At 52.9% G+C, this 26,032-nt stretch overlaps 1 protein-coding gene across 4 annotated transcripts in view; it reads right to left on the reverse strand.

The window, feature by feature from the left end:
- VWF (von Willebrand factor) overlaps positions 1 to 26,032 on the reverse strand; it is a 156,082-nt gene that overhangs the window by 92,732 nt on the left and 37,318 nt on the right. For all 4 annotated transcript variants that reach the window (XM_036865019.1, XM_036865018.1, XM_036865020.1 and 1 more), the window contains 5 exons: positions 24,738 to 24,859; positions 6,184 to 6,400; positions 4,715 to 4,837; positions 3,882 to 3,993; positions 2,979 to 3,025 (listed from right to left, as the gene is read on the reverse strand). In XM_036865019.1, coding sequence (XP_036720914.1) covers positions 2,979 to 3,025; positions 3,882 to 3,993; positions 4,715 to 4,837; positions 6,184 to 6,400; positions 24,738 to 24,859 — 621 coding nt within the window. The remainder of the gene's footprint in view (positions 1 to 2,978; positions 3,026 to 3,881; positions 3,994 to 4,714; positions 4,838 to 6,183; positions 6,401 to 24,737; positions 24,860 to 26,032) is intronic.

The raw sequence follows: 26,032 nt of genomic DNA on the forward strand, positions 1-26,032 counted from the left end.
AACTAAATTAGCAGAGCCCCAGGCACCTGGGGCTGCCCTAATCCTAACCAGAACAGAGGTGCACCAAGAACAGGGAAGGCCTAAGGAGCATGTAACAGAAGCTCCAGCCCCTCTCCATGCAGACTGATGCTCTCCTCAGTGATTTTTTTCTCCCTCCCACTCCCAAACACGAGGTTCTCTGTGCTAGGTAGACTTTAAGGTCCCCGCCTCCATGGTCCCCACCTCCTGTATTCACATCTTGTGTGATGCCCTCACCTTGAATGCAGGCTGGACATGTGGTCTTGTTTCTAGCAAATATAACACAGCAGAAGTGAAAGATGTCACTTTGGAGAGCAGGTTTTTAAAAGACTGTGGCTTCTGTCTTGGCTGCTCTGCCTCACTCTCTCTGAGGTCACTCACCCTAGAGGAAGCCAGCTGTTATGTCATGAGGCAGCCCCAAGGGGAGATCCACAAGGTGAGGGACCAAGGCCTGGCCACCATCACATGAGTGAGCTTCAGAGTGATTCCCTTCACTACAGAGGAACCTTCAGATGAGACCACAGCCCCAGTCAACAACTTGACTGCAATTTCATGAGAAATCTTGAACCAGAGGGACCCAGCTAAGCCACACGCAGATTCCAGACGTACAGAAACTCTGAGATAATAAATGTTTGTTGCTTGCTAAGTTTGGGGGCCATTTGTTATACAGTAATAGACAACTAGTACACTCTCTTCTTACTCCAGGGAATCAAAACCCAGACCTCTATTTCTAAGAATCACAATGTCAGCTCCTCCAGGGACTGCAGAGAAGCCCCAGCTTGCTCTTTGCTTTACTAGCAGAGCCAGACATATTCCCTTCCAGAACCTTCCCATCAGAAGCTCTGCCAGCAATCTTCACCCTGGGAGATAAGACAGCCCCCCTGCCAGCTGACTCTTGGCACGTGTAGAAATATGCTGTGTGCTACAGGTAGAAATGGACAGGGAGGCAAGGACCAACTAAGCTCCAGATCTAGAAAAAGAGGGTCAGGGCTTTGAACGTGCAGAGCAAGAGGTTATTGGTTGTGTTGGCACAATATCAAAACACTCAGTAGACCTCAGAGTTGGAACTAGCTCTCTTCCCATCAAGGCATCAGGAAAATTTCATGCATCCTCAGCAAAGTTACCATCCAAATTTTGAATTGAAGACCAGGGGATTACATTGTCTACTCCAGACCAAGCTTTCCATCATGTACACAGTGGGTTTTTAAATAATTGTTGGATGGATAGATGGATGGATGGATGGATGGATGGATGGATGGATGGATGGATGGATGGATGGATGGGTAGGTGGATGGATGGATGGATGGTTAGATGGTTGGACAGGTGATTGGATAGATGGATGGATGAATGGTTGGATGGATGGATGGAAGGAAGACCCTCCCTATAGAAAGTTGTTATTAAGAATTCCTAATCTAGTAGTCAATCTGACAAAACACAATAAGCTAAATTCCTAATTCTACCCACTGTACGTCATAGATCTTATACAATAAATGCTTATTATTTAGATATTAAAATTTTTTTCACAGGTCCATTACATCGACCTCATGGCTTTCAAATGAATCTTTAGGCCTTTCACAGGGTATGATTATGTTAAATTGGAGCACTGATACCACTTGCAAGAGCATCTTTTGTTCTTTGTGCTTCCTTCAAGAATTGCACAGAAGATAAACGGCTGGTTGGCCATCCCTGGGCCAGACTAATTGACTTAGTCCTGGGGCCCACTTTCCATCTAGTTTCCATCTAGTTCCAGAATTTTCCCAGTATAGTGGGCACTGGATAAGTCCTAAGTGACTCTAAAGCCACAGACCCCAAATATGATCCCAGCTATGTAAGCTCAACCCCCCGCCAGCCCACCAAAGCCAATGTAGTCTCTTGGGGCCAACGGGAGGGGAGCCTATCATTTGGCTATTTGCCTTCAGTCTTTTATTGCATTCTACAAACATGGGGACCCCCAAAGTAGTATCCAGCATTTGAATGAGGTTGAGATGGTCTTTAACTAAGCATGGGGCCTCTCCAGAACTCATGAACGATGGCAAAGATCCTCCTGCAAAGGGATGGATCAAGCACTAGGAAGGAGAGTAAAGGGAAAGGCAAAATAGAAGTCAGGTGGTTGTGAGTTTGAATCTTGTCTGTGTCTCACAGCAGCTGTGTGACTTTGGGTGAGTTACTTAACCTCTCTGGATCTGTTTCCTCTTTTGTAAAATGAGAATAAATTGCACCTTCTTCATAGGTTGTGGTGATGATGTAATACATGTAAAGTACTGAACACCATGCCTAACACATAGCAAACATCACATGACTGACCAAAAGGGGAGAAGCATCAGGAGAAGAGCCAGGGTCATCGGGAAGGTGAGGCAGAGGGAGCTTTGAACGGGCAAAATTTGCAGTAGATAGAATAGAGTTGGGGCTAAACAGAGGAGAAAGTAAAGGGCAGAAATTATAAGGAAACTTTTCCTAAATAGATTTTCCAGGGAGGGGACAGGGTAGGAGGGATCACTGAGTGACCTGGTTTTCCTAGCTCTTGGATCCTGCCAAGATCTTTGGATCAGGCATTCCAGAAAATTCCAGAAATTTCTCACTTTTAGCTTAAAGAATTACCAGGCCCTTCTTCCTCTTAATTTTCCAAGGAATTTGCTTCATCTTTGTTTAGTCACCTGTGACCTTGCAGTTTTCACAGCACATTCAGTCGTAATCCTTTGAGCAAACAGGTGAAGGGAAAAGGACAATGAAAGAGTTCCCAGGTGCAGTCTCCCCTTTCGGCTGCTGGGGGACCTCTCTCTGCTGGCCCGGGAGGAGAGGGTTAGCACAGCTGGTTCTGCACTGGAGCTGTGGTCGGGGGTTGCATCCAACCTGTGCAGAGACCACCTTTCCCTGCCTGGCCAGGGGGTCCTCCCAGCCTAGGAAGGGAGGCTGTACCTCTCCACTGGGAGGAGGGCAGAGGGGAGGGGAAGCTCGCCTACCTGGACACTCCTCGTTGCTGCAGACCCACTGGCTGTTTCGGCAAATGCTGTTGGGGAGAGAAGCATGGGTTACGGGTGGGTCTGCAAACGCAGGCCTCCCTGAATGGATTTAGAGAGTGCACTGCCCATCCCACAGCCCCAGGGGAGAGGTCTGAGAGAAGAAAGGCGCTCACGCCTGAGGGGGCTTCATGAGGCTGAAGGTATACAGGAAGGGGCTTTGGCCACAGAGGAATCATGGAGACAATGCCAAGGGGAAGAAACCCCAACAGACAGATAGAAGAAGAGGGAAACCTAGGGGGTCTACCCAGGCACTAAGCAGTCAAATTCCAAACACACACACACACACACACGCGCGCGCACGTGCACGCGCGCACACGCACACATGCATACACGCACACAGCTGGTAGAAGACCAGAGGAAGGGCGGAGGAAGGACAGGTAACACCCTGGCCCATGCTGGGCAGCCCTTGAGACTCCTGGAAGACTGCCCAGTAGGGAAAGGTACCCAGCGAAGAGGTCTGGAGGTGTTCTCCTCTCCCCGTTTGCAGGGGACAGACAAACCCAGCCCAGGGAACACCAGAGGGACTTCTGGAGGAAATGGCTCAAGCAAAGCAGGGGCAACAGGGAGAGAGAGTCACTTATTAAAGCATGGCTGGGGGGAAAGCTAGAGATGTTGCCTGCATGCGAAGGGGCCTTCACCGCCCCCCAGCCCCACTCCTCCAGGCCGATCTGTATATAATCCTTTCTCCCCATCATCAACCTCCACGCCCTTCCCCAAACCACCCCCAGCCCAGGCCAGGTCCTGTTCTACCTGCTGGGGTGCCCTTACTGCCCCTGCTGGCCCAGCTGCCCCTCCCACAGACCCGGGCAGCTCCCCCAGACCACACTGCTCGGCCCCAATTACCAGGTGTTGCAGTCTCTCGAGAGCGAGGCGCCCGGAGGGTACCGCTTCCCAGAATGCACGCAGGAACACTCGGCACTTTCCACACAGCGGCCTTCGTCAAGGAGCTGTCCCTCTGGGTCAAGGGCAACAAGGCAAAAAGATTCAACCTTGTCGTCATCACTACTCATCTCACAACCACAGAAGCCCCAGGGGTGATCATCAGCTCAGGGCTTCTTCCAGGAAGCTCAAAGAACTTGTGCTATGTTTATCTCTCACAGCAATGCACTGGGAGAGAGGGGGAAGATCATTAATCTCCATCCTATTCGCTGAAGAAATGGAGGCAAGGGTTTTGTTCAAGTTCCTCCAGTAGAGAAGTCGTGAGTCAAAACACACAAGACTCACTCTCAGTACTTAACCAGAACTTTTCACCAAAGCTCACAAGGTCTCTCCTGAGAAAGACTTCCTGATGCAAAGTTCTTTTTCAGCTGGGCTCACATGACAAACCTAGGAAACAGTTTAGACAATTCCCTGACAATTCCCTGACATTTAACTGAGAAAACACTGCAGCTCAGATAGGGCCACGTGCTCCCCGAACAAAGTCACTCTTGGAGCCCAGACCATCCTTCTATTCCCCAGACACACGTGCTTTCATGGATACAGTACAACAGGAAAACATAAATTAGAAATAAATACCAGCTCGATCTTGATCACTCCGTACAAAGACTTTTAAAAAATAAATAACAGGCCTCTGATGTTGGCCATGGGGAACAAGCACAAGTGGCCTTCGTCTGGCTTCCCCAAGCCAAGGGCACTGGCGAGGCCTCAGATTTGTAAATAAGGTGGGAAGTCATTACCAGGGCAGCTGCAGCCATCCACGCACTGCTGCTGACACACGTCACTGATGTGCAGGCTCTGGCAGTTTCTGGGGCAGGGGGACACGCATGCCTTGTACTCCATGCCCGCGGGGCAGTCCGGTCCTGAAACGGAAAACTCAGGAGTCTGCCCGGAGCTGTGCCCGTCCAGGGCAGCATCTCACAAGCCACGTGGTGCTCAGAGCCCCCTGTGCCCCCTGTGTCTGCCCCCCCTCTGTCTTCAGGGACCCAGGGGCCATCTCCACCTCAGCGGCACCCCAGGGGCCAACGTCCCCGGCTGAAAATGCAAGGCCCCCAAGGCCAAGCAAGTGGTAAATGGTGTCCTCCATCCCATCCCTCCTCTGAGGGTTCCTCTTCCTCAAGAAATAGGGCCCAATCAGATGCCCCACCCGGCACTGGGCACACAGCCGCACGGCCACGCCCCGCACAAGGGATGCTCGTTTCTATCTACGTCCACTGAGGCAGGACAGCCCTGGGAGCCGCATCACCTAAGCCTCCGTCCTCCCGCTGGACCCAGCCCCTCACGGACGAGGACAGGTCTCCTTTCTCTCTTCTCTTCACCTGCTGCCGACTGACGCTCAGGCTGAAGGACCAGAAGGGCCAGAGCATCCCAGCATCCCAAACCACTTCTCCCCCAGGATACCTCAGGCATCTCTCCATCCTTCCTTCAAAGACCTAAAAAAACCGCCACTCCCCCTTCCAGAGGAGAAGGCTGCTGCTAATAACCGCCCTTCCCACACCCCACAGCAAAGATGAAAAGCTCTCATTTATAAGCTGAAAAACACAAACTGAAAGGCGTGTGCGCAGTGTAAGTATCTGGGCTGCTCCCCTCCAGTCTGTGCCCCCTGTGATCTGCGGGAAGCCTCGGCGGGGAGAGGAGGCTGCCTGCAAGGTGACTGGAGAAGCTCGTACTTAATCAGGATAATTTGGGGGTGGCGACAGTGACAATGACTAGGGACGCATGACATTAGAGGGAGAGGGGGAGGGAAGGTGAGCACCGGCCGGAAGAGAGAAGGGATTAAATGAAAGGGAGGAACTCGATAAAAGCCTGCCAGGATCCCAAGATCACCCGGGGACACTTCGGCCACCGCCCTGCTCCCGGTCAGCTCAGACTTGAACTGCTGAGATTCCCCTCGGAGCCAGGAACGGTTTTTGAGTCCGGGGGATGGATTTGCGCACGGGCAAGCGAGGAAGACGGGGCGTGAGAACAGAGGCAGGAGAAGTGACATGGGGGTTTTTAGGGGGGGGCCTTTCAAGCCTCCTCGAAGCCGTTAGGGAGGGGACTCGCTCTGTGACCAGGGGACAGAGCAGGAGCCGGGCGGGAGCCGGTCCCCGGGATGTGGGTCTTGGCAGGCGCTGGCTGGTGGGGGTGTGACAGCCGGAGAGCTTGTGGAGTGGCACGGAGACGGACACCGCTCACCCCCGCCGGTGGGGGTCCCATGCTGACTCACGGCAGGAGGTGTGGTCCGTCCAGCCATACAGCAGGATCCCCTGCTGGGCGCAGGCCCGGGCGTACTCCAGGAGCACAGGGCAGGGGCACAGCAGCCCCTGGGCACACGTGCACAGCGTCCTCTCACACAGGGCCACGAAAGGCTCGGGGTCCACCAGCGGGTGGCAGCGGGCGAACACCGAGGCGCTCTTCAGAAGCTGGCACCGCTCCCACAGGCCCTGCAGGAGGGAGAGGCCACCTCAGCGAGGGCACCACCCACGCACCTGACCTTGGTGCTTGGAGACCCACCCTGCCCGGAAGCCCAAGCGTGCTGGCTCACACCTAGTAGGTGCTTGTCAACATCTGTCAAACCAAACAGTCCAGTCAGTGGAACACTGTCGGACCCCTGCTCCGTGGGGCAGCCCGAGACCAGGGTGACCTCCTAGACTGAACCCTGGAAATGCAGAGGCCACGGCCCTGACCTCCACTGGCAGGCAGTGTCCTCTGAAGGGAAAGAGCTGAGGGACACTCATGAAAGGAGCTGAACCTGAAGTTCTCTCGGAGGCCACGTGGCTCAGAGTCTAGGAAGGCCAGTCAGCACCTGCTCCGCACGCCCCGGTCACCTCCCCTCCCCGACCTTGGTTCCTCCACCGGAGATGAGGAGGTGCCACAAGGAGTTTTACAAAGTAGAGCTTCCCGGGCCTCATCCACAGAGATTTAAACTCGGTGTGTCAGGGATGGAGTTGAGCAAACCTTCCCCAGGGGGTTCCTGGGACCAGACTGGACCAGTTCCCATCAGCAAAAACATGCCAGGACTCTATGATGTGTGCCAGGGCGCTGCCAGGCAAGGACCCTTCCTGGGTTTTATCACTTTGTTGCCAGCCTCGACCCCATTACACAGGCAGGTTTGGAATGGTTCTCGCTGACGACTCCTGGGCACGTTAGCACAAACCCCTCCCTACACACCGCATTTGTGAGCGTCTCTGCATTCTGTGTTTTGGTCATTCATTTATTTATTTATTTTTGGCTGCGTTGGGTCTTCGTAACTGTGCACAGGCTTTCTCTAGTTGCAGCGAGCGGGGGCTACTCTTCGTTGCGGTGCGCGGGTTTCTCATTGCGGTGGCTTCTCTTGTTGCGGAGCATGGGCTCTAGGCGCGTGGGCTTCAGTAGTTGCGGCACACGGGCTCAGTAGTTGTGGCACGTGGGCTCAGTAGTTGTGGCACGTGGGCTTCAGTAGTTGTGGCACATGGGCTCAGTAGTTGTGGCTCGTGGGCTCAGTAGTTGTGGCTCGAGGGCTCTAGAGCGCAGGCTCAGGAGTTGTGGCACACGAGCTTAGCTGCTCCACGGCATGTGGGATCTTCCCGGACCAGGGCTCGAACCCATGTCCCCTGCATTGGCAGGCGGATTCTCAACCACTGCACCACCAGGGAAGCCCTGTGCTTTTAGTAATTTAAATGCACATCTTTTTCATGATGTAGTATCTCTGAAATTGGGTGCATCTTACAATCGATATCACACTTTGTCTTAGATTTAACACAACACAGTATTGTTGCTATTAGTGATCCCCACTGGGCGCATAATTCCTTTCATGCACAGACATGCTCTCCAAATGAATGGAAACCAGCTGTTTGTGAAAGGACTTCAGCTAAAATGAAAGGAGTACAAGAGCATCTGAAGGAAGGGCTGAGCCCTGGAGGGTAAATCCGAGCAAATCGGCGTTCGTAAAGGGGACAGTAAAAAAAGGAAAGAAGTGACCAGTTTTGAGAAGAGGGAAATCCAATCTGCTCAAACTGTACAAGGCATGGTCAGAGCAAAGCTGTGTAAATCAAGAGCCAGGAGTCAGGCCCGTGGCCTCTGGAGGAATAGAAATCTGACCCAGTGCTGCTCAACACCCAGGAGACCCACCTGGGGAAGCACCAGGGCCATGCTGTGGTCCTAGGGAAACCTGTGTCCTACCCCTGCCCAGCCTACACAGTCTGCCATCAGAACCAGGCCCCTGATCGCTGCAGGCCCTGGGGTGGACCCGGGGAGCTCCAGGGCCAGCTGGCCCAACCAGTTGGGCATAGCTGTTTCCCTCTGCACCTCAGAAAAGCAGCAGCCGCGTGGACTGCTGAATTGCAAAGCTGCCGCAGCAGGCAGGTTCGTGGGCAGGACCATTAGCAGCTCTGCATGTTGGGAGCCGTGGCTGAGAGCAGCTCTCCCTCCCTCCACGACCCCACCCTTCTGAGCTACCTCCCTGCATGGCCGAGAAAGAGCAGAGGCTAAAGCCCAGCTCTGCCACTGCCTAGCAGCAGGGATGGAGGCAAGCCTCGTCCCTCATTGGAGAAGGGCGTCCTGGAGTAAGACAGGAATACCAACTACAGACACTGCCTCACAGGTGGACACACGGAGCCTGGCGCCCAGCAAGCAGCTGATGAACAAAGACGGCTGCCGTGGGTCCCGTGTCACAGAGGCCTTGGGTGATGACAAGCATCCTTCCATTTGCCACCTGAGCGCTTCACATGGGGGAAACTGAGGCTTCTGAATACAATGCCAGGGAGGGTCCTGCCCTGGACCTGTTGGGACTTCACAGCCCCGGGCCCAGCTTCTGCCTCTTCCACGTGCTGGCTGTGTGACCCTGGCTGTTTACTCAACCCCTCCTCCTCTGTGGATGGGACAATAATAACAGTGCCTATCTGAAAAGACTGAAATGAAGACCGAATGGAATAATGCGTGTAAAAGGTTAGCCTAAGAAATGGTGACCCCGTATCATCATCGCCATCGTCATCGATATCCTGGCCACCAGAGAGAGTCCTTCCACTGTCCTTCCTGCCATTAGGTTTAGCTTCAGAATGGTGAGCAGGTCACCAGCAGGACAGGACATCTTTGTCCCTTTCCCCATCTCCATCTGCCTGGGTTGTACGGGGATGAATGGTTGCCACGGCAACACTATCAATTCACTAGTATTTGGGGGCTCCCTGGTGAACAGAGGGCTGCTCTTGTTGATCTTTTATCTGGGAGGGTCACACTCCTCCAGAACGAAGTGGGGGCTGAGGGAAGAACCCACTCTTCTTTCTAATGGGCAGGTCTAAGAATCTCCATCCTCACTGGCAAGTGAAACTCAGGGAAGGAGGCTGAGGCCTGTGTCTGGTTCCTTCCATTCTGTCACACTGCCTGGCCCATCAGAAATGCCACTCAGAAAGTGAGGTCACTGGACTCTTACAGGGCAGTGGAGGGCACCCCCAGGAGGGCCAGGGTCTTGGCTCTTGCCCACCTCTTGCCCCCCATACAATTTGGAACCAGAAAAAGAGCTCCCAAAGGCAACGCCATGGGTTTTTCTAGTGATTGCTGCCACCGCCTGGGCTGTAGGACAGTGGCTTAGAGCCGTCCCTGCACCACAGGACCAGCTCTCGCAGGCACAGGGACCAGGCACCTCGGTGGACACAGAACCAGGAGTCCAGGCACCCCCTCCCCCTTTGAGAGCCGGGGGGTGCAGAGTCCAGCGTGGCCCGTCTCTAGCTGGCCCACCTTTGTCTTTTCCCTGCTCAAAGGAAAAGTGGGAACAGTACTCCAGCACATTTCCCGGGGTCCCTGGAGGTATTAAATGGTTTACAGAAAGCCTTAGCAAGAAGGCTGTTTTCTAGGAAAAGTCTGTCTTTCCATCCTTCCTCTGGTCAGCCCCGGCCTGAGCCTGGTCACTAGGGTGATCACAGTGTGAAGGTCAGGGAGGACTTCCAGATGTCTACCAGCCCCTGCAGCCCATCCGGCCTCACCCCGCAGTGGCAGAGGGTGACACACCTAGCCTGCCCTCTCTGCCTCCCAGAGATCTCTTCCCTGATCCACCACAGGCAGCCCTGCCAGGCCAGGTCCCGAGACAGGACATCTCCGTGGACCCAAGTCCAAGATGGAGCTATGATGTCCTTTCAGAGCCAGTGAAGAGACACGGACCAGTAGGAGGTGAACAAACCTCTGCTCAGCAAGCACTGGCCGTGTGGTCAATAGAAAAGGTAAGTCTGACTAAGTCCCACCCCATCTTGGAGGGCAAAGTTCCGGCACGTGAGGGAGGCAGGGAGGCCTGGCCTTCCATGGTCTGAGCCCAGCCTCCCGCCCTGGCTCACCCCTCCCCCTCCCCATGTCCCACATTACTGATGGTTTCCTGAACGCACCCCAATGTCTCGTTCAATTTCTTGCACACCTACGACGTCCAGGCATTGTGCCAGGCAAGGCCCACAACAGAAAGCAAGCTGACTTGGTCCCGGAGTCAGATGCTCCCACAGGCCTCTGGGTGCATCTACTCTTGCCTGATTTCTGGGGCCGTCTTACCCATTTCCCTGCAGGCTTTTCAAAGACAGGAGCTGTATCCCCGAGACGCACATACCAGGCAGTAAGAAAGTGCTGGATCAACAGTCATGAACACAACAATGAGAAAGTCGCACCCTCCTGTTCTCAGGGAGCTTTTGATCTACCTGCACCAGGTGTTTCCATAGGGAAGGTTTACATAACAGCCAGAAGACGTGGTCTCAATTTAAAGCTGTCTTCCCAGTGGTGCAGCCAATCGCAGCAGGAAGGAACCTGCAGCCGGGGTACCAGGGAAGGATGCACAGTCTGAACCAGGCTCTGGACGCTACACAGGATTTGGTTTCAGGGCAGAAGGGAGGCCACATCAGGCAAGGCTGATAGCCAGGTTCAGGCAGGAGGAGAAACAGAGTAATTACGGTTGAGCCAAACCCGGTGTTGCCAACAGACCCCCCCAGGAAAGAAAGGCACGGCTGCCCCTGGGACACTGTTCTAAGAGGTCAGTGGCCTCAGCTTCTCTTAGCGGCTAGTTCTGGCCCCTGTCATATCCCCAACCTTACGGACTCTCCTTGAATCAGTTTCTATTTTCTCCTAAGCTCGTGCCTCCAGACCCTCTGTTTGTTATTCCCCGAGTAAAGCACTCGGAGGTGCCTTTCTCTGATGCATCCCAGGCCACTCCATCCACTGCAGGGTCTGGTGAGCAGGCCTGGGTTCCCATGCCTGGATCCCAAGCCATCCATGATGTAGGCGTGTCTCCTGCGCCCCGTCGTCTGTGGGAGTAGGGCACAGTCATGCACGGCAGCGTTGGGTGGGCCGGAGGGGCACAGGCTGCTGGGTAGCTGGGCGGCTTTCTCTGGCTTCTCACCACCCACCCAGGGCCACTGACCTATAGAACCCCCGGCTGGACGGTCCTCCACAGTCTCCACCCATCTCCCGGCTTTAAGGACAGGCAGACCGAACCCCTCCTCCCCTCCATGGTGGTCTGCACTCTCCATAACCCAACAAGTAAAACTGTTTCAGAGACCACCGCGCCATCCACTCCCACTCACGGGCCCTTCAGAGGCCTGAAGACCCCTTCAAAGAACACAAGCCTCAGAGAAAGGCTGCATACAGCCTTCCAGATTTGGAAACTGAGGCAAGGAGAGAGTAAAGAATTCAGTAGGTCCTCAGTTCGCTAAGTGTGGTCCAGGGACCGCCTACAGACTCCCAAGATTCTTTCAGGAATCCACAAGGTCAAAACTATTTTCATAATCACACTAAGATGTTATCTGACCTTTATGCTCTCATTCTTTCTCAAATGCACAGTGGAATTTTCCAGAGGCTACATGATGTGTGGTATCACAACAGGCCGACTGCAGACACGGATGAGAGAATCCAGCTGATTTCTCTCAAGCCAGACAGTAATGAGATTTGCAAAACTGTGAAACAATGCCATTCTTCTCCCCAAACTTTTTTTTTGGTTTGGAATTTATAGCTATTTTTATTCAAATGATGGTATTCATGTTAAATATAATGTTTCTTATTTTTAAATGAATTAATATGTTTTAAATTTTCCGTTTTAATATCTAACGTGGCAAATATCAACAGATATAAGCCAGACAAACAGACTCATTGAGGTCCTCAATCATTTTTAAGAGTGTAAAGGGCTCTCAGCCGATTTAGTTTGCCAGTGGATGTACTGGTGAAAGAGTCACCGAGGGGACTCAAACCCTGATTCCATCCAGGTCAGGCTCCTGCAGGAGACAGATGGGCCCCAGGCTGAGCCTCTGGAGTTTGTACCCTGTGGGCAGATCTCCGAGACAGCAGGAGGGAGGAGAAGCTAAGCCCTGCGCAGATAAGAGACCACATATTTCTCATTCTCGAGGTCAAGGAGACCTTCCAGACTACGCATGTGCAGAAAGGCTCCTGGGGGGGGGGGTGTCAAAAAGGGAGGAGGTGCCACCCTGTAGTAAGTGACGTCAACCTACCCATAAGCCTCTTCGCTAGAATCCATCCTGGCTAAGAGATGCGTGCGCACACAGGGGAGGACCCTGAGATAAACCAAATACGTACTTGGAAAACCAGGCAAAGCGAGATGATTGGCCAAAGGAAACCCTGAAGAAATGTCCCATAAAAGTGATTCGGGTCTTCTCTGGTGGCGCAGTAGTTAAAAATCCGCCTGCCAATGCAGGGGACACAGGTTCGATCCCTGGTCCGGGAAGATCCGACATGACGCGGAGCAACTAAGCCCGTGGGCCACAACTACTAGAGCCCACGCAACTAGAGCCCATGCTCCGCAACAAGAGAAGCCACCGCAATGAGAAGCCCGCGCACCACAACGAAGAGTAGCCCCCGCTCGCTGCAACTAGGGAAAGACCGCAAGCAGCAATGAAGACCCAATGCAGCCAAAAATAAATAAATAAATAATTAAAAAAAAAAAAGTGATTCAAACTGCCACAAAGGCGGGGCTTCTCTAGTGGCGCAGTGGTTGAGAATCCGCCTGCCAATGCAGGGGACACGGGTTTGAGCCCTGGTCTGGGAAGATCCCACATACCGCGGAGCAACTAGGCCCGTGAGCCACAACTACTGAGCCTGCGCATCTGGAGCCTGTGCTCCGCAACAAGAGAGGCCGTGACAGTGAGAGGCCCGCGCACCGCGATGAAGAGTGGCCCCCACTTGCCACAACTAGAGAAAACCCTCGCACAGAAACGAAGACCCAACACAGCCATAAATAAATAAATAAATAAATAAATAAATAAATTTAAAACTGCCACAAAGGCAAGATTCTCTCTCTGAGCCCGCCCGTGTGTCTATCCACACGTACCCTTTTTCCTCCTAATAAACAGTTTACTTGTTTCACTACTTTCCATCTCTATGTGGAAGTTCATTTCTACACAGCTGACAGGCTAGGGTCTTGCCACTGGCCACTGGTCCCTGGTGGTCTAGTGTCTAGGTTTCGGCGCTCTCACTGCCACGGCCTGACTTCAGTCTCAGGCCAGGAACTGAAACCCTGCCTCAAGCCACTGCAGGCCAAGGCCACCTGAGATCACCTCCACCCAACCACAATTTACCTGGTTTTCCATGTTCCCGATGCCCCCACCCTCCCCACCTTGTTTCCTACCAATCAGATTAGAAGACAGTGTAGTCCAGTGGATAGAGTGCAGGTTTTTAGAAGCACCAACCCCATCACTTACAAAACGTGTGACTTCAGGAAAATTATCTCCCCTCTCTGCACCTTTATTTCCTCACCCTTAAAAGAGTGAGATTATGCACCAGGCTCCAATCAAAATTCATAGAACACTCCATGAACAGGAGCAGAAGACAGGTTCTTTTCAGGTGCTGACAAAACTTATAACAAGGTACACTATAGCCTGGGCCATAAAATAAACTCAAATATCTACAAGAACTGAAATCATACAAAGTGTGTTCTCTACCCACAGTGGAAATAAATTAGTAATCAGTAACAGAAAGACAGCAAGGAAATCTCAAAACACTAAACAACAGATCTGATTCATTCATGTATCAAAGAGATAGTCTTTAGGGAAGTGTGAAATACTTTGAAATGAATAACAGTGAAAATATATCAATTGTCAGAGACAAGGCTAAAGCAGCCTTGAGAGGGCTGTTATAGCACAAAGTGCATACATTAAAAAGAATAGCCTGCCATGCATACAGAGCCTTTTTATTGTTGAAAAGTGAGCTTCCAGGCCCCTGCCTCCAGCCCCCGCTCCAGATGAGCAACCTATGTCCCCATCACGGAGGAGAAGATTCTGGCAGCAAAGTGCAAAAACCCGTGCTCATTAGGCTCCCAGATCCCTGCTGGCTGCAGCAGCGAGACCTCTCCATCCTTGACAAGCAGAGCGATGAGGTGTAAGAACCAGGTCTGGAAACTGAGAGCAGCTCCGAACAGTCGTCTGAGCAGCGTTACAGACATCTTTGGCAGAGAGGAGACGGCCATCCATGAGAGGTTCAGCGAGGAAAAGATCCAGAAGCCAGGTGACCACTCAGGCAGCACAGCCCGGACCCAGCCACCTACCCAGGCCATTATCACCCCAGGAGCTGACTGAGCTCTTCACAAGGCCACGGGCCTATTGCTGGAAGATGGTACCAAAGAGAAGACTGGCTCCAGCAAGCCTCTTGAGATCCCCAGCAGTCACCACCTGCATATTCAGCAATCGACATCCCCAGCTCTGCCCCACCCGTGACCTCGGTGCCCCGGTCGCCCATGATGCCACCTCCTCGTGAATATTTTGGATACTACCCCTTTATCAAATGGGTATCTTGCAAATATTTTTGCCTAGGCTCTGCTGTATCTTTTCTTTCTCTTAATAGAGTCTTTCAAACATTCAACATCATTATTTTCCCATGGATTATGCCATGCTTTTGATTTTGTTATCTGAACTCTCATTACAAAACCCCCAAATTAAAAAAAAAAAAAAAAAAAAAAAGAGTGAGATTATGGAAGAGATTGAAAGTTGCCCAAGATCTATTCCTCCTTTCTCTCTTAGTCAGAAAACCCTCGGTTGTCAATCTTCCCCTGGGCACATAGCCCCTGGGAATAAAGATCCCATTTCTCAGCCTCCCTTACATCTGGGAGTGGCCATAAGACTAAGCTTTGCGCCCCGCCCCCCCCCCCCCCCCCCCCCGGGACATAAGCAGGAGGGTCATGTGCAACTCCCTGGAAGCAGCCTCCAAAGGAGGGGGTGCTTCTTTCTATGCTTCTCTTCCTACTGCTGGAATGTCGTCATGATGCCTGATGCATAAGCTGCCATTTTGGGCCATGAGGCTGAGGACAACAGAGAAATAAGACAGAAGGACCCTTCATCCCAACCCCATGGCATCCGTACTGGACATCCCACCCTGAACTCCTTGACAATGAGAGAGAAATACACTTCTATACTGTGTAAGCTGTTTCTACTTTAGGTGCCCTGGCACAGGAGAATCTAGTCCTAACTAACACAGATAGCAATGCCTGCCTTAGACTTTGCTGCAAAATAAAACTAAATGACATTACAGAGGGAGGGCAATCGAGTGCCTGTAACTATTATCATTGGCCTATTGTCAATACTAGCTGAACAGCTCGAAAATGGCTTCTCCTCAGCTCCCTGCTAAACCATTCTGGCAGGGAGAACAAAGAGGATCAGCTAATTCACTTCCAGCATCTCCCTGGCTCTGATGCCCAGCATCAGCTACTTCTCTCTTCCTGCACCTCTCGTCTGTGGTGCCAGGGGCTGGCGAGAGAGCGCCAGCCCAGCTCCATCAGGCCATGACCTCACCCTGCCTGGGGGGCTGTGCAGACCCAATTGGAGCCCAACTTAATCACATTTTCAGTTCATTAGAGAAGACCAGGCCTCCTCCCTGGAGATGCCAAGCCGATCCGAGGGAGAGGGAGAGAAAAGCAGCACATCTCCCCAGGGGCAGATGGGAGGGGAATGGGGGCTCGAGGAGAGGAAAGGGCAGCAAGAGATCTGGAGCTTAGCTATTGTGTTGGCTCCCAAACAGCTGACGAAGGAGAAGGGAGGGGGGCATTCCTAGGTCTGAAGGGAACAAAGAAAGGGGAGGCTCATATATAAAGTGCAAGATTGTTCAGCCAGGCCCTGGGGTGGGTGTCCCACGGCTGCCCCTGGAGGAGGTCCAGAGGCGCCTGGGCCTGAACTGGTCCAAAGCAGTGGGTTCAGGAATTCACCCCTGTGGCAGGGCACAGTTTCTCATTGGTCAGCCTGCAAGGATGGATGGGGGAGGGTGGCTGATTCTAATTATAACTTCTGCCTGGCCTGGGATTCCCACCCACACTCCAAGATCTGGCTCGAAAAGACCCCACGATTTCCACTAACTGGAGGGTTTTGTGGAGCTGAACATACCTCTCTCTGAGATACCTGGTGTTCAGCCCTCTTGAGAAGTAGGGTAACTGGATATGTCACTGAAGTCCCCAGTGCCAAGGGAGATGGCCACAGAGTCCTCCAAAGGACCCTTCTCCCCCTCCACCCTGTTCTCCTGGGCAGCATCTGAGCAGGGATCGGGGCAGGACCAGCTGGCTGGGAGGACAAGGGCCGAGTTCCAGCCCCCGGTTCCCACTTTGGGGTTTGTCCAAGCTCTGGGGGTGGAACAGCCCCGCCCATCCTGCTCCCGGTCAGGAAGGATAACCAGCTGTGTGATAAGAGCTGCTGCACCACTTCACCCTTTACTAACCCAAAATGGCATTTGTGTTGTTCTCTGTCATGTGTTGTTTGTGTCAATATCTCCTATGTGTCTTGTCTCTGAGTGAGATTGCAAATCTGACTTGCACAGAGTTAAGATACAAAACATCTCAATAAATATGTGCTGATGGGCACCTTCAGATTCCTGGCCTCGCCGGGGAGAAGAAGAAGGGAAAGAAAGCCACTGAGGAAATGTTTCATGGAAGGATTTTGAGGCTGCTGGGTTAGGGATGCATTTGCATCTGCTTAATCTGAGGGAAATGTTGAAACCCTGTGGCAGCCCCCGATCTCTGCCGTGAGGCTAGACCCCCAAAGGCAGAGTGGCCAAGGTCACTGTCCCACCACAAGCCCAGGGGCTCACTGCCCCTTCTGCCGCCCTGCACTCAGGTGGGTGAGGGAATTTGCTGGAAAGGAAAAGGGTGCTTATTCCATCAGTGTCGGGCAGAGCTCTACTTGTCTTCAGAGGGGACACTGAGCTGCAGAGCAGGGACGCAGCTACGTGAGGACACAGCAAAGCAAGCCAAACCAGGGCCCGCGCCCCGGACGCTTGGATTTCGGCAAAGTACCCAAAATAAATCCTCATTCTTTAGCCTACGGATGACTTAAGAGAGCAGTTCTCACTCTGAAAAAGGGGGATGTGTGTGTGTGTGCATGTGTGTGTGTGCCTATGTGTGTGCATATGTGTATGTGTGTATATGTGTATGTGTATGCGTGTGTATGTGTGTGTATGTGTATGCCTGTGTATGTGTATGTGTATATGTGTATGGGTGTATGTGTATGTGTGTGTGTGTACTTGTGTTCAAACCCCAACTCAGATGTAAGCATCATTAGGACACAGTGGGTGGACACCATCTGCAGAACCAGCTCAGGTTACCTGACAACTAACTCCTCTGGGGGTCCTGGGTTACAAGGATCTCTTCTTGAGATTTACTGACCTTCCCTGGACCAGACTCTCACGCAATTGGTCTCTCTATGAATCACAACTATTCTACCAAGCAAACGAACGTACCAAAATTCTTCCCAGTCTCCAAGAAAAGTCTATTCCAGGCCAATTAAGTGAAAGCAGGAGGCCAGGAGAGGAAGCAGGAATGCCAGGAGTGGATGCGGTCAGTAAGCCCCCAGCTCTGTCAGGGCACTTAGCCCCTCTCCCACCAAATCACCTCCCTCCAGGCCTGTGAGCCTCCTTCCAGGGCAACTGTGGGCAGAAACAGGAGAAAGAGCTGGGTACGAATTCTGCAAATAAAAGGCGTGGGCAATATTTCACGAGGATGTGAAGAGTGAATTGCGTTGTCCCCAACAGAATGGGTATTTCGTGTGCCTCTCTGTGCCGTGGAGGGGACATGTTACCGTCATTCAAAGTAAACATGAGTATTTACAAATGTTAGCTCCAGCAGGGACAGGTGACTTCCTGGCGGGAAGAGGAATTACAGGTGAACAGCAGGCTTTCAGAGGAGGAGGAGAGGGGGAGAAAATGTGCAGACATGAACAGCAACAGAACAAAAGGAATAAGGATTGTGTTCCCCATAAACATCAAATTCAGAGCCAGTGGAAAACAGCCAACCTGGGACTGTTAGGTGACTGATGGGAGCACCATTGGAAGCCAAGTCCTGAAGAGGACCTAGAAAAACCAGACTGCAAGGTCTGGCTTCTCCAGTATTCAAGGGCACCGAGGGAGGTCTTCATCTTCAACTGGGGGTAAAAGAAAGGGGTGACTTCTCCTCAGGGAGCCAAGAAGGGCTGCATAGGGTTGAGCTCTGTACAACAGCTGGAAAGAGCCCAGCAAGGATGTCTCAGAGACTTGAGTGTTAAAGTCCAGGTTACAGTACCACCTGCCTACCTGAATATACATGGGCAGGGGACTGGACTAGATAGCTTCTGGAATCTCATCTCACTCTGAGTTATTATGAGCCTGAGATTCCTAACATTGATGAAAAGAAAGACTAGTCGTCTTGAGAACCAATTCTGAGTAGGGATATGGAGAGGACTCAGTGGGCCAGGCGCAGGAAAGTATAAGCAGCTTTTTGCAGGAAGAGGTCCCTGCAGGAGGTCCCTTTTGTACTGTCCCGTTAGCAAAGCTACATTTTAACTAACCTCCAACCCAAACACACCTTTCAAATCTTTTGATCACACAATTCTTTGCTTAATCTGTTTGTTCTTTCCTTAGATCAAAGAAATAGACATGAAGAATAAGTGATTAACAGGGGACCAGATCTTTTCCCCAGCTTCCCCTTCAGTAATCTCACAAACTGTGTGAACAATATAACATCTCCAAGAAAGATCACAGGGAGTCGACAAGCCTGCACGCAGTGGATGGCGATGAATCTGACCCTCTATCTCAATGATCCACTGCAATTACTTGCCCTTTTTCCCTTTAAAAACTTTCACGGCCAAGCAAAACCTTTGGTGTCGATTCTGGGACACGGGTCCGCCTTCTCCCCAGATTGCCGGCTTTCGGATTAGAGCAACGTTTCTCTTTCTACCAGCACTTGCCTCTTGAGTACTGACTTTCAAGCGGCGAGCAGTCAGACCTGAGTTCGGTAACAGAAGCGGCCTCATGTTCAGATGTCGGCAGCAGAAGCAGGAGACGGCCCTCCACTCTGGAGGAGGTGACCCTGAGGAGGCGCACGGCTGCAGCGACTACACCTCCCAGTGGAAGCGAGGCCAAGTTCATGGCCATCCAGTATAGTTCTGCAAGTCACACAGTGCAGGGGCAACACACCCAAGGCTACCGTCCCCATGATAGACAGCATACGTGTGTCCTACGTTCTAGGTACGTTTATAATGTTTGCTATGGCAATTTCCCAGCAGGTGATGGTAAAGTGTCTTGAGAAAGGGGGACCTTTTTTCTGATTAGAAGGAGCATTGCATGGACCAGCTGCAGCTCACATCCAGCCTCCTGGAGCCGTGGGCTTCACGTTGCAGACAGGGCTACAGGACACAAACGAGATCCCTGTGTGAGGGTCAGCCCTTGCTGACATTCCTCAGACTGACAGAATTTAAATTTTTTTTTAAAGGTGACCTAAGGGGGCTTCCCTGGTGGCGCAGGGGTTGAGAATCTGCCTGCCGGTGCAGGGGACACGGGTTCGAGCCCTGGTCTGGGGAGATCCCACATGCCGCGGAGCAGCTGGGCCCGTGAGCCACAGCTACTGAGCCTGCGCGTCTGGAGCTTGTGCTCCGCAACAAGAGAGGCCGCGACAGTGAGAGGCCCGCGCACCGCGATGAAGAGTGGCCCCCGCTTGCCACAACTAGAGAAGGCCCTCGCACAGAAACGAAGACCCAACACAGCCATAAATAAATAAATAAATAAATAAATACATTTATAAAAAGTGACCTAAGGATCTTTCTCAAACATTCATTGTGTAGTAGAGTTACCTGCAAATTAACGCCAATTATTTGAGCATCTATAGCTGGGCGCTTTTTGTTACTAGGTCTGCACCCTGAGCCCCAGACTCCAGCAGTCCTGCCCTCTGAAAAGCTGGAAAAAAAAAACCCGCAAATCTGTGTGCCATCAAACAAGCCATTATTCGTCCCAGCAGAGAGGCTCCGGGTTTTGTTGGCATAACAAGGAAACATTCATCCCCCGGGTATAAGTAATATGACCTGGCTCTCAGAATGAGCTGACTCCTTGCTGCCCCCTTAGAAAGACAGAAAGTTCCAGAGAAGTGGGCGAATAGATTCTGGCGGCTCAAGGAAAGCTTTTCAGCCAGTGCCGTCTCCCCTATGGAACACTTTGCCACTGAATACGGCTCTTGGAGCCACAATGGCAAACCCTTGTAAATGATGCCCATTTACCAGCCCTGACTTCTGAACCCAGGGACCCAGTGGGACTAAGCAGGCTGTGGATGGTTCCAGAGACCGCATCAATAACCTCCCAGGAGAAGTCTCTGTGCTTCCCAGCCGAGGGGGGCGCCCCGTTCGTGGGCAAACACAGCCTGATTGGCTGAGACAAAGCCCGGCCCCTCTTCTCAGGTAAACAACCTGAAACAGGAGTTCAGACCTAGAAGGAGCTTGTGCCTTGGGAGGTCTGAGTGTCTGGGGGCCTCAGCCCAGCACTGAAAACTTGGTAACCAATTTCCTAAGCTGCTCCCAGGACACTGGTTAGTAAGAACTTTGAGGCACCCAGGAGACAAAGTGAGTAGCAAGTGTGCAGCTGGAGCCCCCAAAGGCACCCGGGAGACAAATGAGGCCTCTCTGGATTCTCTCCCCGCACCTCCCCAACGCCCCACCCCCCAGGCCCTCCCCCTCTGTCTCCGGGAGACAAAGTGCCCAGCTCCCTCCTCTACTCCGCCTCTGTATCAGGTTCCCCGTTTGAAAATCCTGTCTTCACCTCCCACTTCTTAGGGGTAAATGAGAGTGTTCCTTTGTACCCCGAGGGTGGGAACACTTGTCTTGCACTTACTCTGCGCTGCCTGTGTTTGCAAAATAAAGTGAGACAAGCCCATGCCCTCGGTATCAGAGGTACCTACCTGCCCCGCCCCCCCCTCCCCCGCCAGCTCACCAACTAACCTCCCATCCCCCTCCCCTCCACCAACCCCGCAATCCTACCCCTGCCTGCCAGTGTTCAGAGAACACTGAAAGGGGCGGGAGACAGCGAACCACAGCCATCTATGGAAGTGTACGTTTGGAAATAGAAGAAAGAGAGGATAAAATCCCTCCTCCTCCCCTCCCTGCTGCACACGGCTCCTGGAGTGCCCTCAATCCGGAATGCCCCTGGGTTATAAGAAGCCCCAGAAGAAAAGTTGACTCCTGCACTTCCCCACCCCTCTGTCTCCATGTGTGTAGGCAACTTGCTCTCCTTCTAACCCCAAGCTGCGCTCAGATCGATCCCCCGCCTCCAAAAGAATGGGGTTATAGCTGGGAGGAGGGGAGGAGAGAAAGAATGAGTTTTGAGCTTACACTTAAAGTACTGTGTGTGGGGCTTCCCTGGTGGCGCAGTGGTTGAGAGTCTGCCTGCTAATGCAGGGGACACGGGTTCGCGCCCTGGTCTGGGAAGATCCCACATGCCGCGGAGCAACTAGACCCGGGAGCCACAACTACTGAGCCTGCGCGTCTGGAGCCTGTGCTCTGCAACAAGAGAGGCCGCGATGGTGAGAGGCCCGCGCACCGCGATGAAGAGTGGCCCCCGCTTGCCGCAACTAGAGAAAGCCCACGCACAGAAACGAAGACCCAACATAGCAATCAATCAATAAAAATAAATCTTTAAAAAAATAATAAATAAATAAATAAATAAAAGCTTAATTAACCTGATGGTTAAAAAAAAAAAAAAAAAAAGTACTGTGTGTGTTTGGCCTGCCTCTCCCACTCCCACTCTCGAAGTGTGGCCACTCCAGGGGCAAACAGACACAAAAGTAATAATATTAACAATAGCAGCTCCTACAATTGAGCCCGCTGGGCGAAGCACTCCACACGCGTTCCCTTATCCTTACGATGGCCTCGTGCAGCAGGCACTGGTCCTGTGCCTATTTTACATATGTGGAAACTGAGGCTTGGAGAAGGCAAGTGTCTTGCCCAGAGTTACAAAGCCGGTAAGTGGCCCAGGGATGGAAACACTTAAGGAGCTACAAGGACAAGCGGCTGCTACTTCAAAGTTTTCCTGGAAAGAAGAGGAAGCTACCCCCCTTCCCCAGGACAACACCCTCCCCCCAGGTTTAGAACTTGGTCTGCCTCTGTCAGTTGCCAGTACTGGGCTATGCTCCAGGTGACAGAGATGTTTCCGGACCAGCTGGGAAACCTAGCACCACTGAAACACTGGAAACCCAAGAAAAAGAGGCGGCAGGAATGTACTTGTTGATAAACTGGAAATTGTGTTTACGGTCCAGGCAGCTGGATCGAGCACAACCCAGAGCATTTTCCTGGTGCTGACGTACTCCTTGGTTCAGAAGATCAAATTGTTCCATGAAAATAGAAAGACTGGGCAACTAATAGTGAAGCTCTCTCACGCTAAGGTAGGTGTGTGCGTGTGCAGGTGGCCGTGTGGTTTATTTAGCTACTGGAGTAGGAGAGGGCTGGAGTTTCTCTACTTACACGCAGATTTGGTCTTACAAATGAAGGATTCGGGGTTATGATCGTGGGGGTGTCCCAATCCCTAGATAAATTACACCACCTAATTTGCATCCATCCATCCATTGAATATTTAGTGAGACTTATTATCAACCGTCTGTTTAGTCCAATCCACAGAAACACACAAAGAATTTTAGAGCTGAAAGGAACCTCAGGATTCAGGGAGCCCAGCTCCTGAAGGAAAACACACAGAACAGCAGAGGGGGGATGGGGGCGGGCGGGCAGCGTGTGAATCCTGACTCCGCGATGCTAGCTGGTGGCTCAGGGCAGCTCCTTAACCCCCAGCGCCAGCGCCAGCTCTGGTTTCCTCCTCGCCCTGCGGAACCGCACAGGGCCAGGCGAGGGGCTTAGGTGGCCTGTCAAGTCCCGTCATGGCGACAGTCTTGGGCATAAGCAGGGGCCACCCTCCCCCTGCACGGCTGTGGGTTGGAGCAGCGTGTTTGCTCAGGGGGGTGGAAGGTAGGGAGGCGATACTGTCAAGTAGCTGGCCCTGCGGGGGATGTCGGGTGCCGTATACGTCCCCCATGTAGACCGGGGGTTGGGACTCACCCACCGGAAGCTGAGGGTGTTGGCTGGGGGGACTCACAGCCGAGTCACCCTGCAGGCACTGCCGTCAGCCCAAGGGAGCCGCCCCGTCTCCTTGCCCAGAGGCAGCCTGCATCCAATGACCGACTGGTCGGTGTGGGTCCCCCTGCCCCATGGGGCCAGCGCAGCTTTCAGAGCCCCTTGAAGGACCAGCTGAGGCCTCGGTTGTAACTACGTGGTATTCAGCTTCTCCCCCTGCCCAGCCCCGCCTCTCTCACTCCCTGAGAGCCTCCCTGGTCACTCGCTGCCCACAAACCTCCGCTGCCAGGGAACCTGCCTCACCTCACCTCCAAGGAACCCGTTCCCCAGACGGTGAGTCTCTGAGCGCATCCTGGACAGGGCATCCACGTGCTGACGAGAGGCCCAGCCGCATCTGGGGCCGTGCCGCTCTCTCCTCCCTCAGCCCAGGCAGCCTGACCCCAAAGGCGGAGAGGGAGGTCGTCCGCAGAGGGAGGTCTTTCCCCACCTAAAGCGTCATTCTCCCAACTCCCCACACAGAAGCACAAAGGCCATCTCCACCCGCAAAAGGAGGAGACGGCGTGCAGTCCTGCCCACTCCCTCCCGGCCAGACCCCCTCCTCTCCAAGCGGGATCATAAAGGGTAACCCTGAAGCGGAAAGAGCTGCTAAGTACAGGGAGAAGTAGGGCCGTGTGGCGAGGGGTGGGAGGAGCCCCCACCTGCTCTGTCTCCGGACAGACGCACACAGACAGGAGGCATGAGGCCACAGAGGCAGCGAGTGGCGGCGGCAGCCACAGGCCAAGGAACCCCACAGCCCCCGGAGCTGGAAGAAGCAGGGGGGACTCTCCCCTAGAGCCTCTGGAGGGAGCCCACCCTGCAGACACCTTGAAACCAAATTCAGACTTCTGGCCTCCAGACCCGTGAGAATGCATTCCTGTTGCTGTAAACCGCTGGGTTTGAGATAATTTGCTACTCCAGCCTCAGGAAACTATTACAACGTCCAAGCTGGGGACATCAGGACTTGCCCCTCCTCTCCCCCCACCTTCCTCCCTCCCCCCAGCCTTCTTCCCTCCCCCACCAGGAGGTAACCCCCTTCCTGCTGATGTGCTGGTGAGACCTTGGGGCCTTGCCCCATACTTGTGCTTTATAACAACCACTTATTGGGCCCTTAAAAAGGAATGGTTTTCTACCACAGAATTTCAGACAGGTGGCAGGTGATGATGGTGATACTTGGGGCTGAGAGGGCGTTGGATCATAAAACAGAAAAGTATAGTCACTCGTGGTACCAACTCATTCGACCAGGCCCATCTTTAGAGCTCCAGGCCCAGGAGAGTATTAGGATTAGCGTCCACGCGACTCTAGCCCCAGCTGGTTTTCAGAAAGAAAGGGGCCCGTGGGACATGGAGCACCCAGAGGGACCCATTCCTCCCCTGGATGGAGGACCTGGGACTGCGTATCGTTCTGCCTCTTGACTCCAGAAACCCCGCACCACCCAGCCCACATCAAGCCTGGGTGGACCCACCTTCTGCAGCTCGGAGGAGACATTGCACAAGCTGCTGGGAGGGGACGCCCGCTGGCACCGCTGTTCCCCACCGCTCAGGGCCCAGGAGTTGGCAAAGTCGTAGGGGTCCGAGGTCAAGGTCCCTGTGGAGAAAGTTTCAGGAGGGTGAAGCCACGGTCGTGAGACCCGGGACTTCTGAGTGAGAGCTCTAGGTCTGTTGTCACCTGAGTCAACTTTCTTTAGATTCGAACGTAGGCGTCTGTGGCAGGAGTACCCCAGCATTAACACCACAGGGCACGGGCACCCGGGTTCAGCCAGTGTCTGGCGGGGGGTCGGCTGGACGGATGGGCACAGTGAGGAAGACGCCAGGAAAGGCGAGGAGGAACAGTCCACCCACTCTCGCTTCTCAGGACTTTGCTCCCTTTCCTCCTCCTGTGCAGAATGTTCTCCACCCCCTTATTACCCTGACTCTCTCAATGTATTCTTTGAGATGCAGCCCCGGAACCACTTCCTCCAGGAAGCCCTTCTGAATTACCTCGACTCCCTGTCTCCCTCCCCAGTCTGGCTGGGTGCCCCTTCTCTCTGCTCCCTCAGCACCCTGGCCATCCCTCTATCAAAGCTCTCATCATCCTTTGTGTTAGTATCCTTTTTGCTTATATTCACCCCCCATTCAACTGTGAGCTCCTTAATTCAGGGCACAGGGCACAGGGCACAGATAAAACGCTTATCTGCTGGATGGTGGATACTCAAAATATTTTTGCAGAATGAAGGTAAGGATGTGGCATGAACCTAAGCATCCCCATCACTGCACCCCTGGTGCTCGCAGAGCATCTGTGCCTTGGTACTCAGAGCAAACACGCTCCTATCAGCTACCCACAAGAGACTGTGAGGGCCTTCGGGCCTGCATGGCCTGGTGCCAAGTCAGTGCCAAATAGAACTGCTGCACCTTCATTGCAAAGGGGCTTAGTGGAGCAGGAAGGCAAGGAGTCCCTCTGCATAGCCAGATCTGGAAGAGTGAAGCACGCTCCAAGGTCAGATCATGCACTTGGAAATAGAAAATAAACTATCCCCGCAAAAAGAAAAGCAGGACCTTGGAAGTATAGTGAGTTGGCCTCTGGGTGTGGTGAGCAGAAAAAAATGGCCCCCAAAGATATGTCCACTTCCTAGTTCGCAGAACCTGTGAATATTTTACGGCAAAAGATGTGATTGAATAAAGGATTGTGAGAGGAAGAGCTTATCCCGGGTTCACTGAGTGAGCCTTAAACGCAATCACATATGTCCTTAGAAGAGAGGGGTAAGGACTTCCCTGGTGGTCC

The sequence above is a fragment of the Balaenoptera musculus genome, chromosome 10 (genome assembly GCF_009873245.2).
Source record: "Balaenoptera musculus isolate JJ_BM4_2016_0621 chromosome 10, mBalMus1.pri.v3, whole genome shotgun sequence".
Taxonomy (NCBI): Eukaryota; Metazoa; Chordata; class Mammalia; order Artiodactyla; family Balaenopteridae; genus Balaenoptera; species Balaenoptera musculus.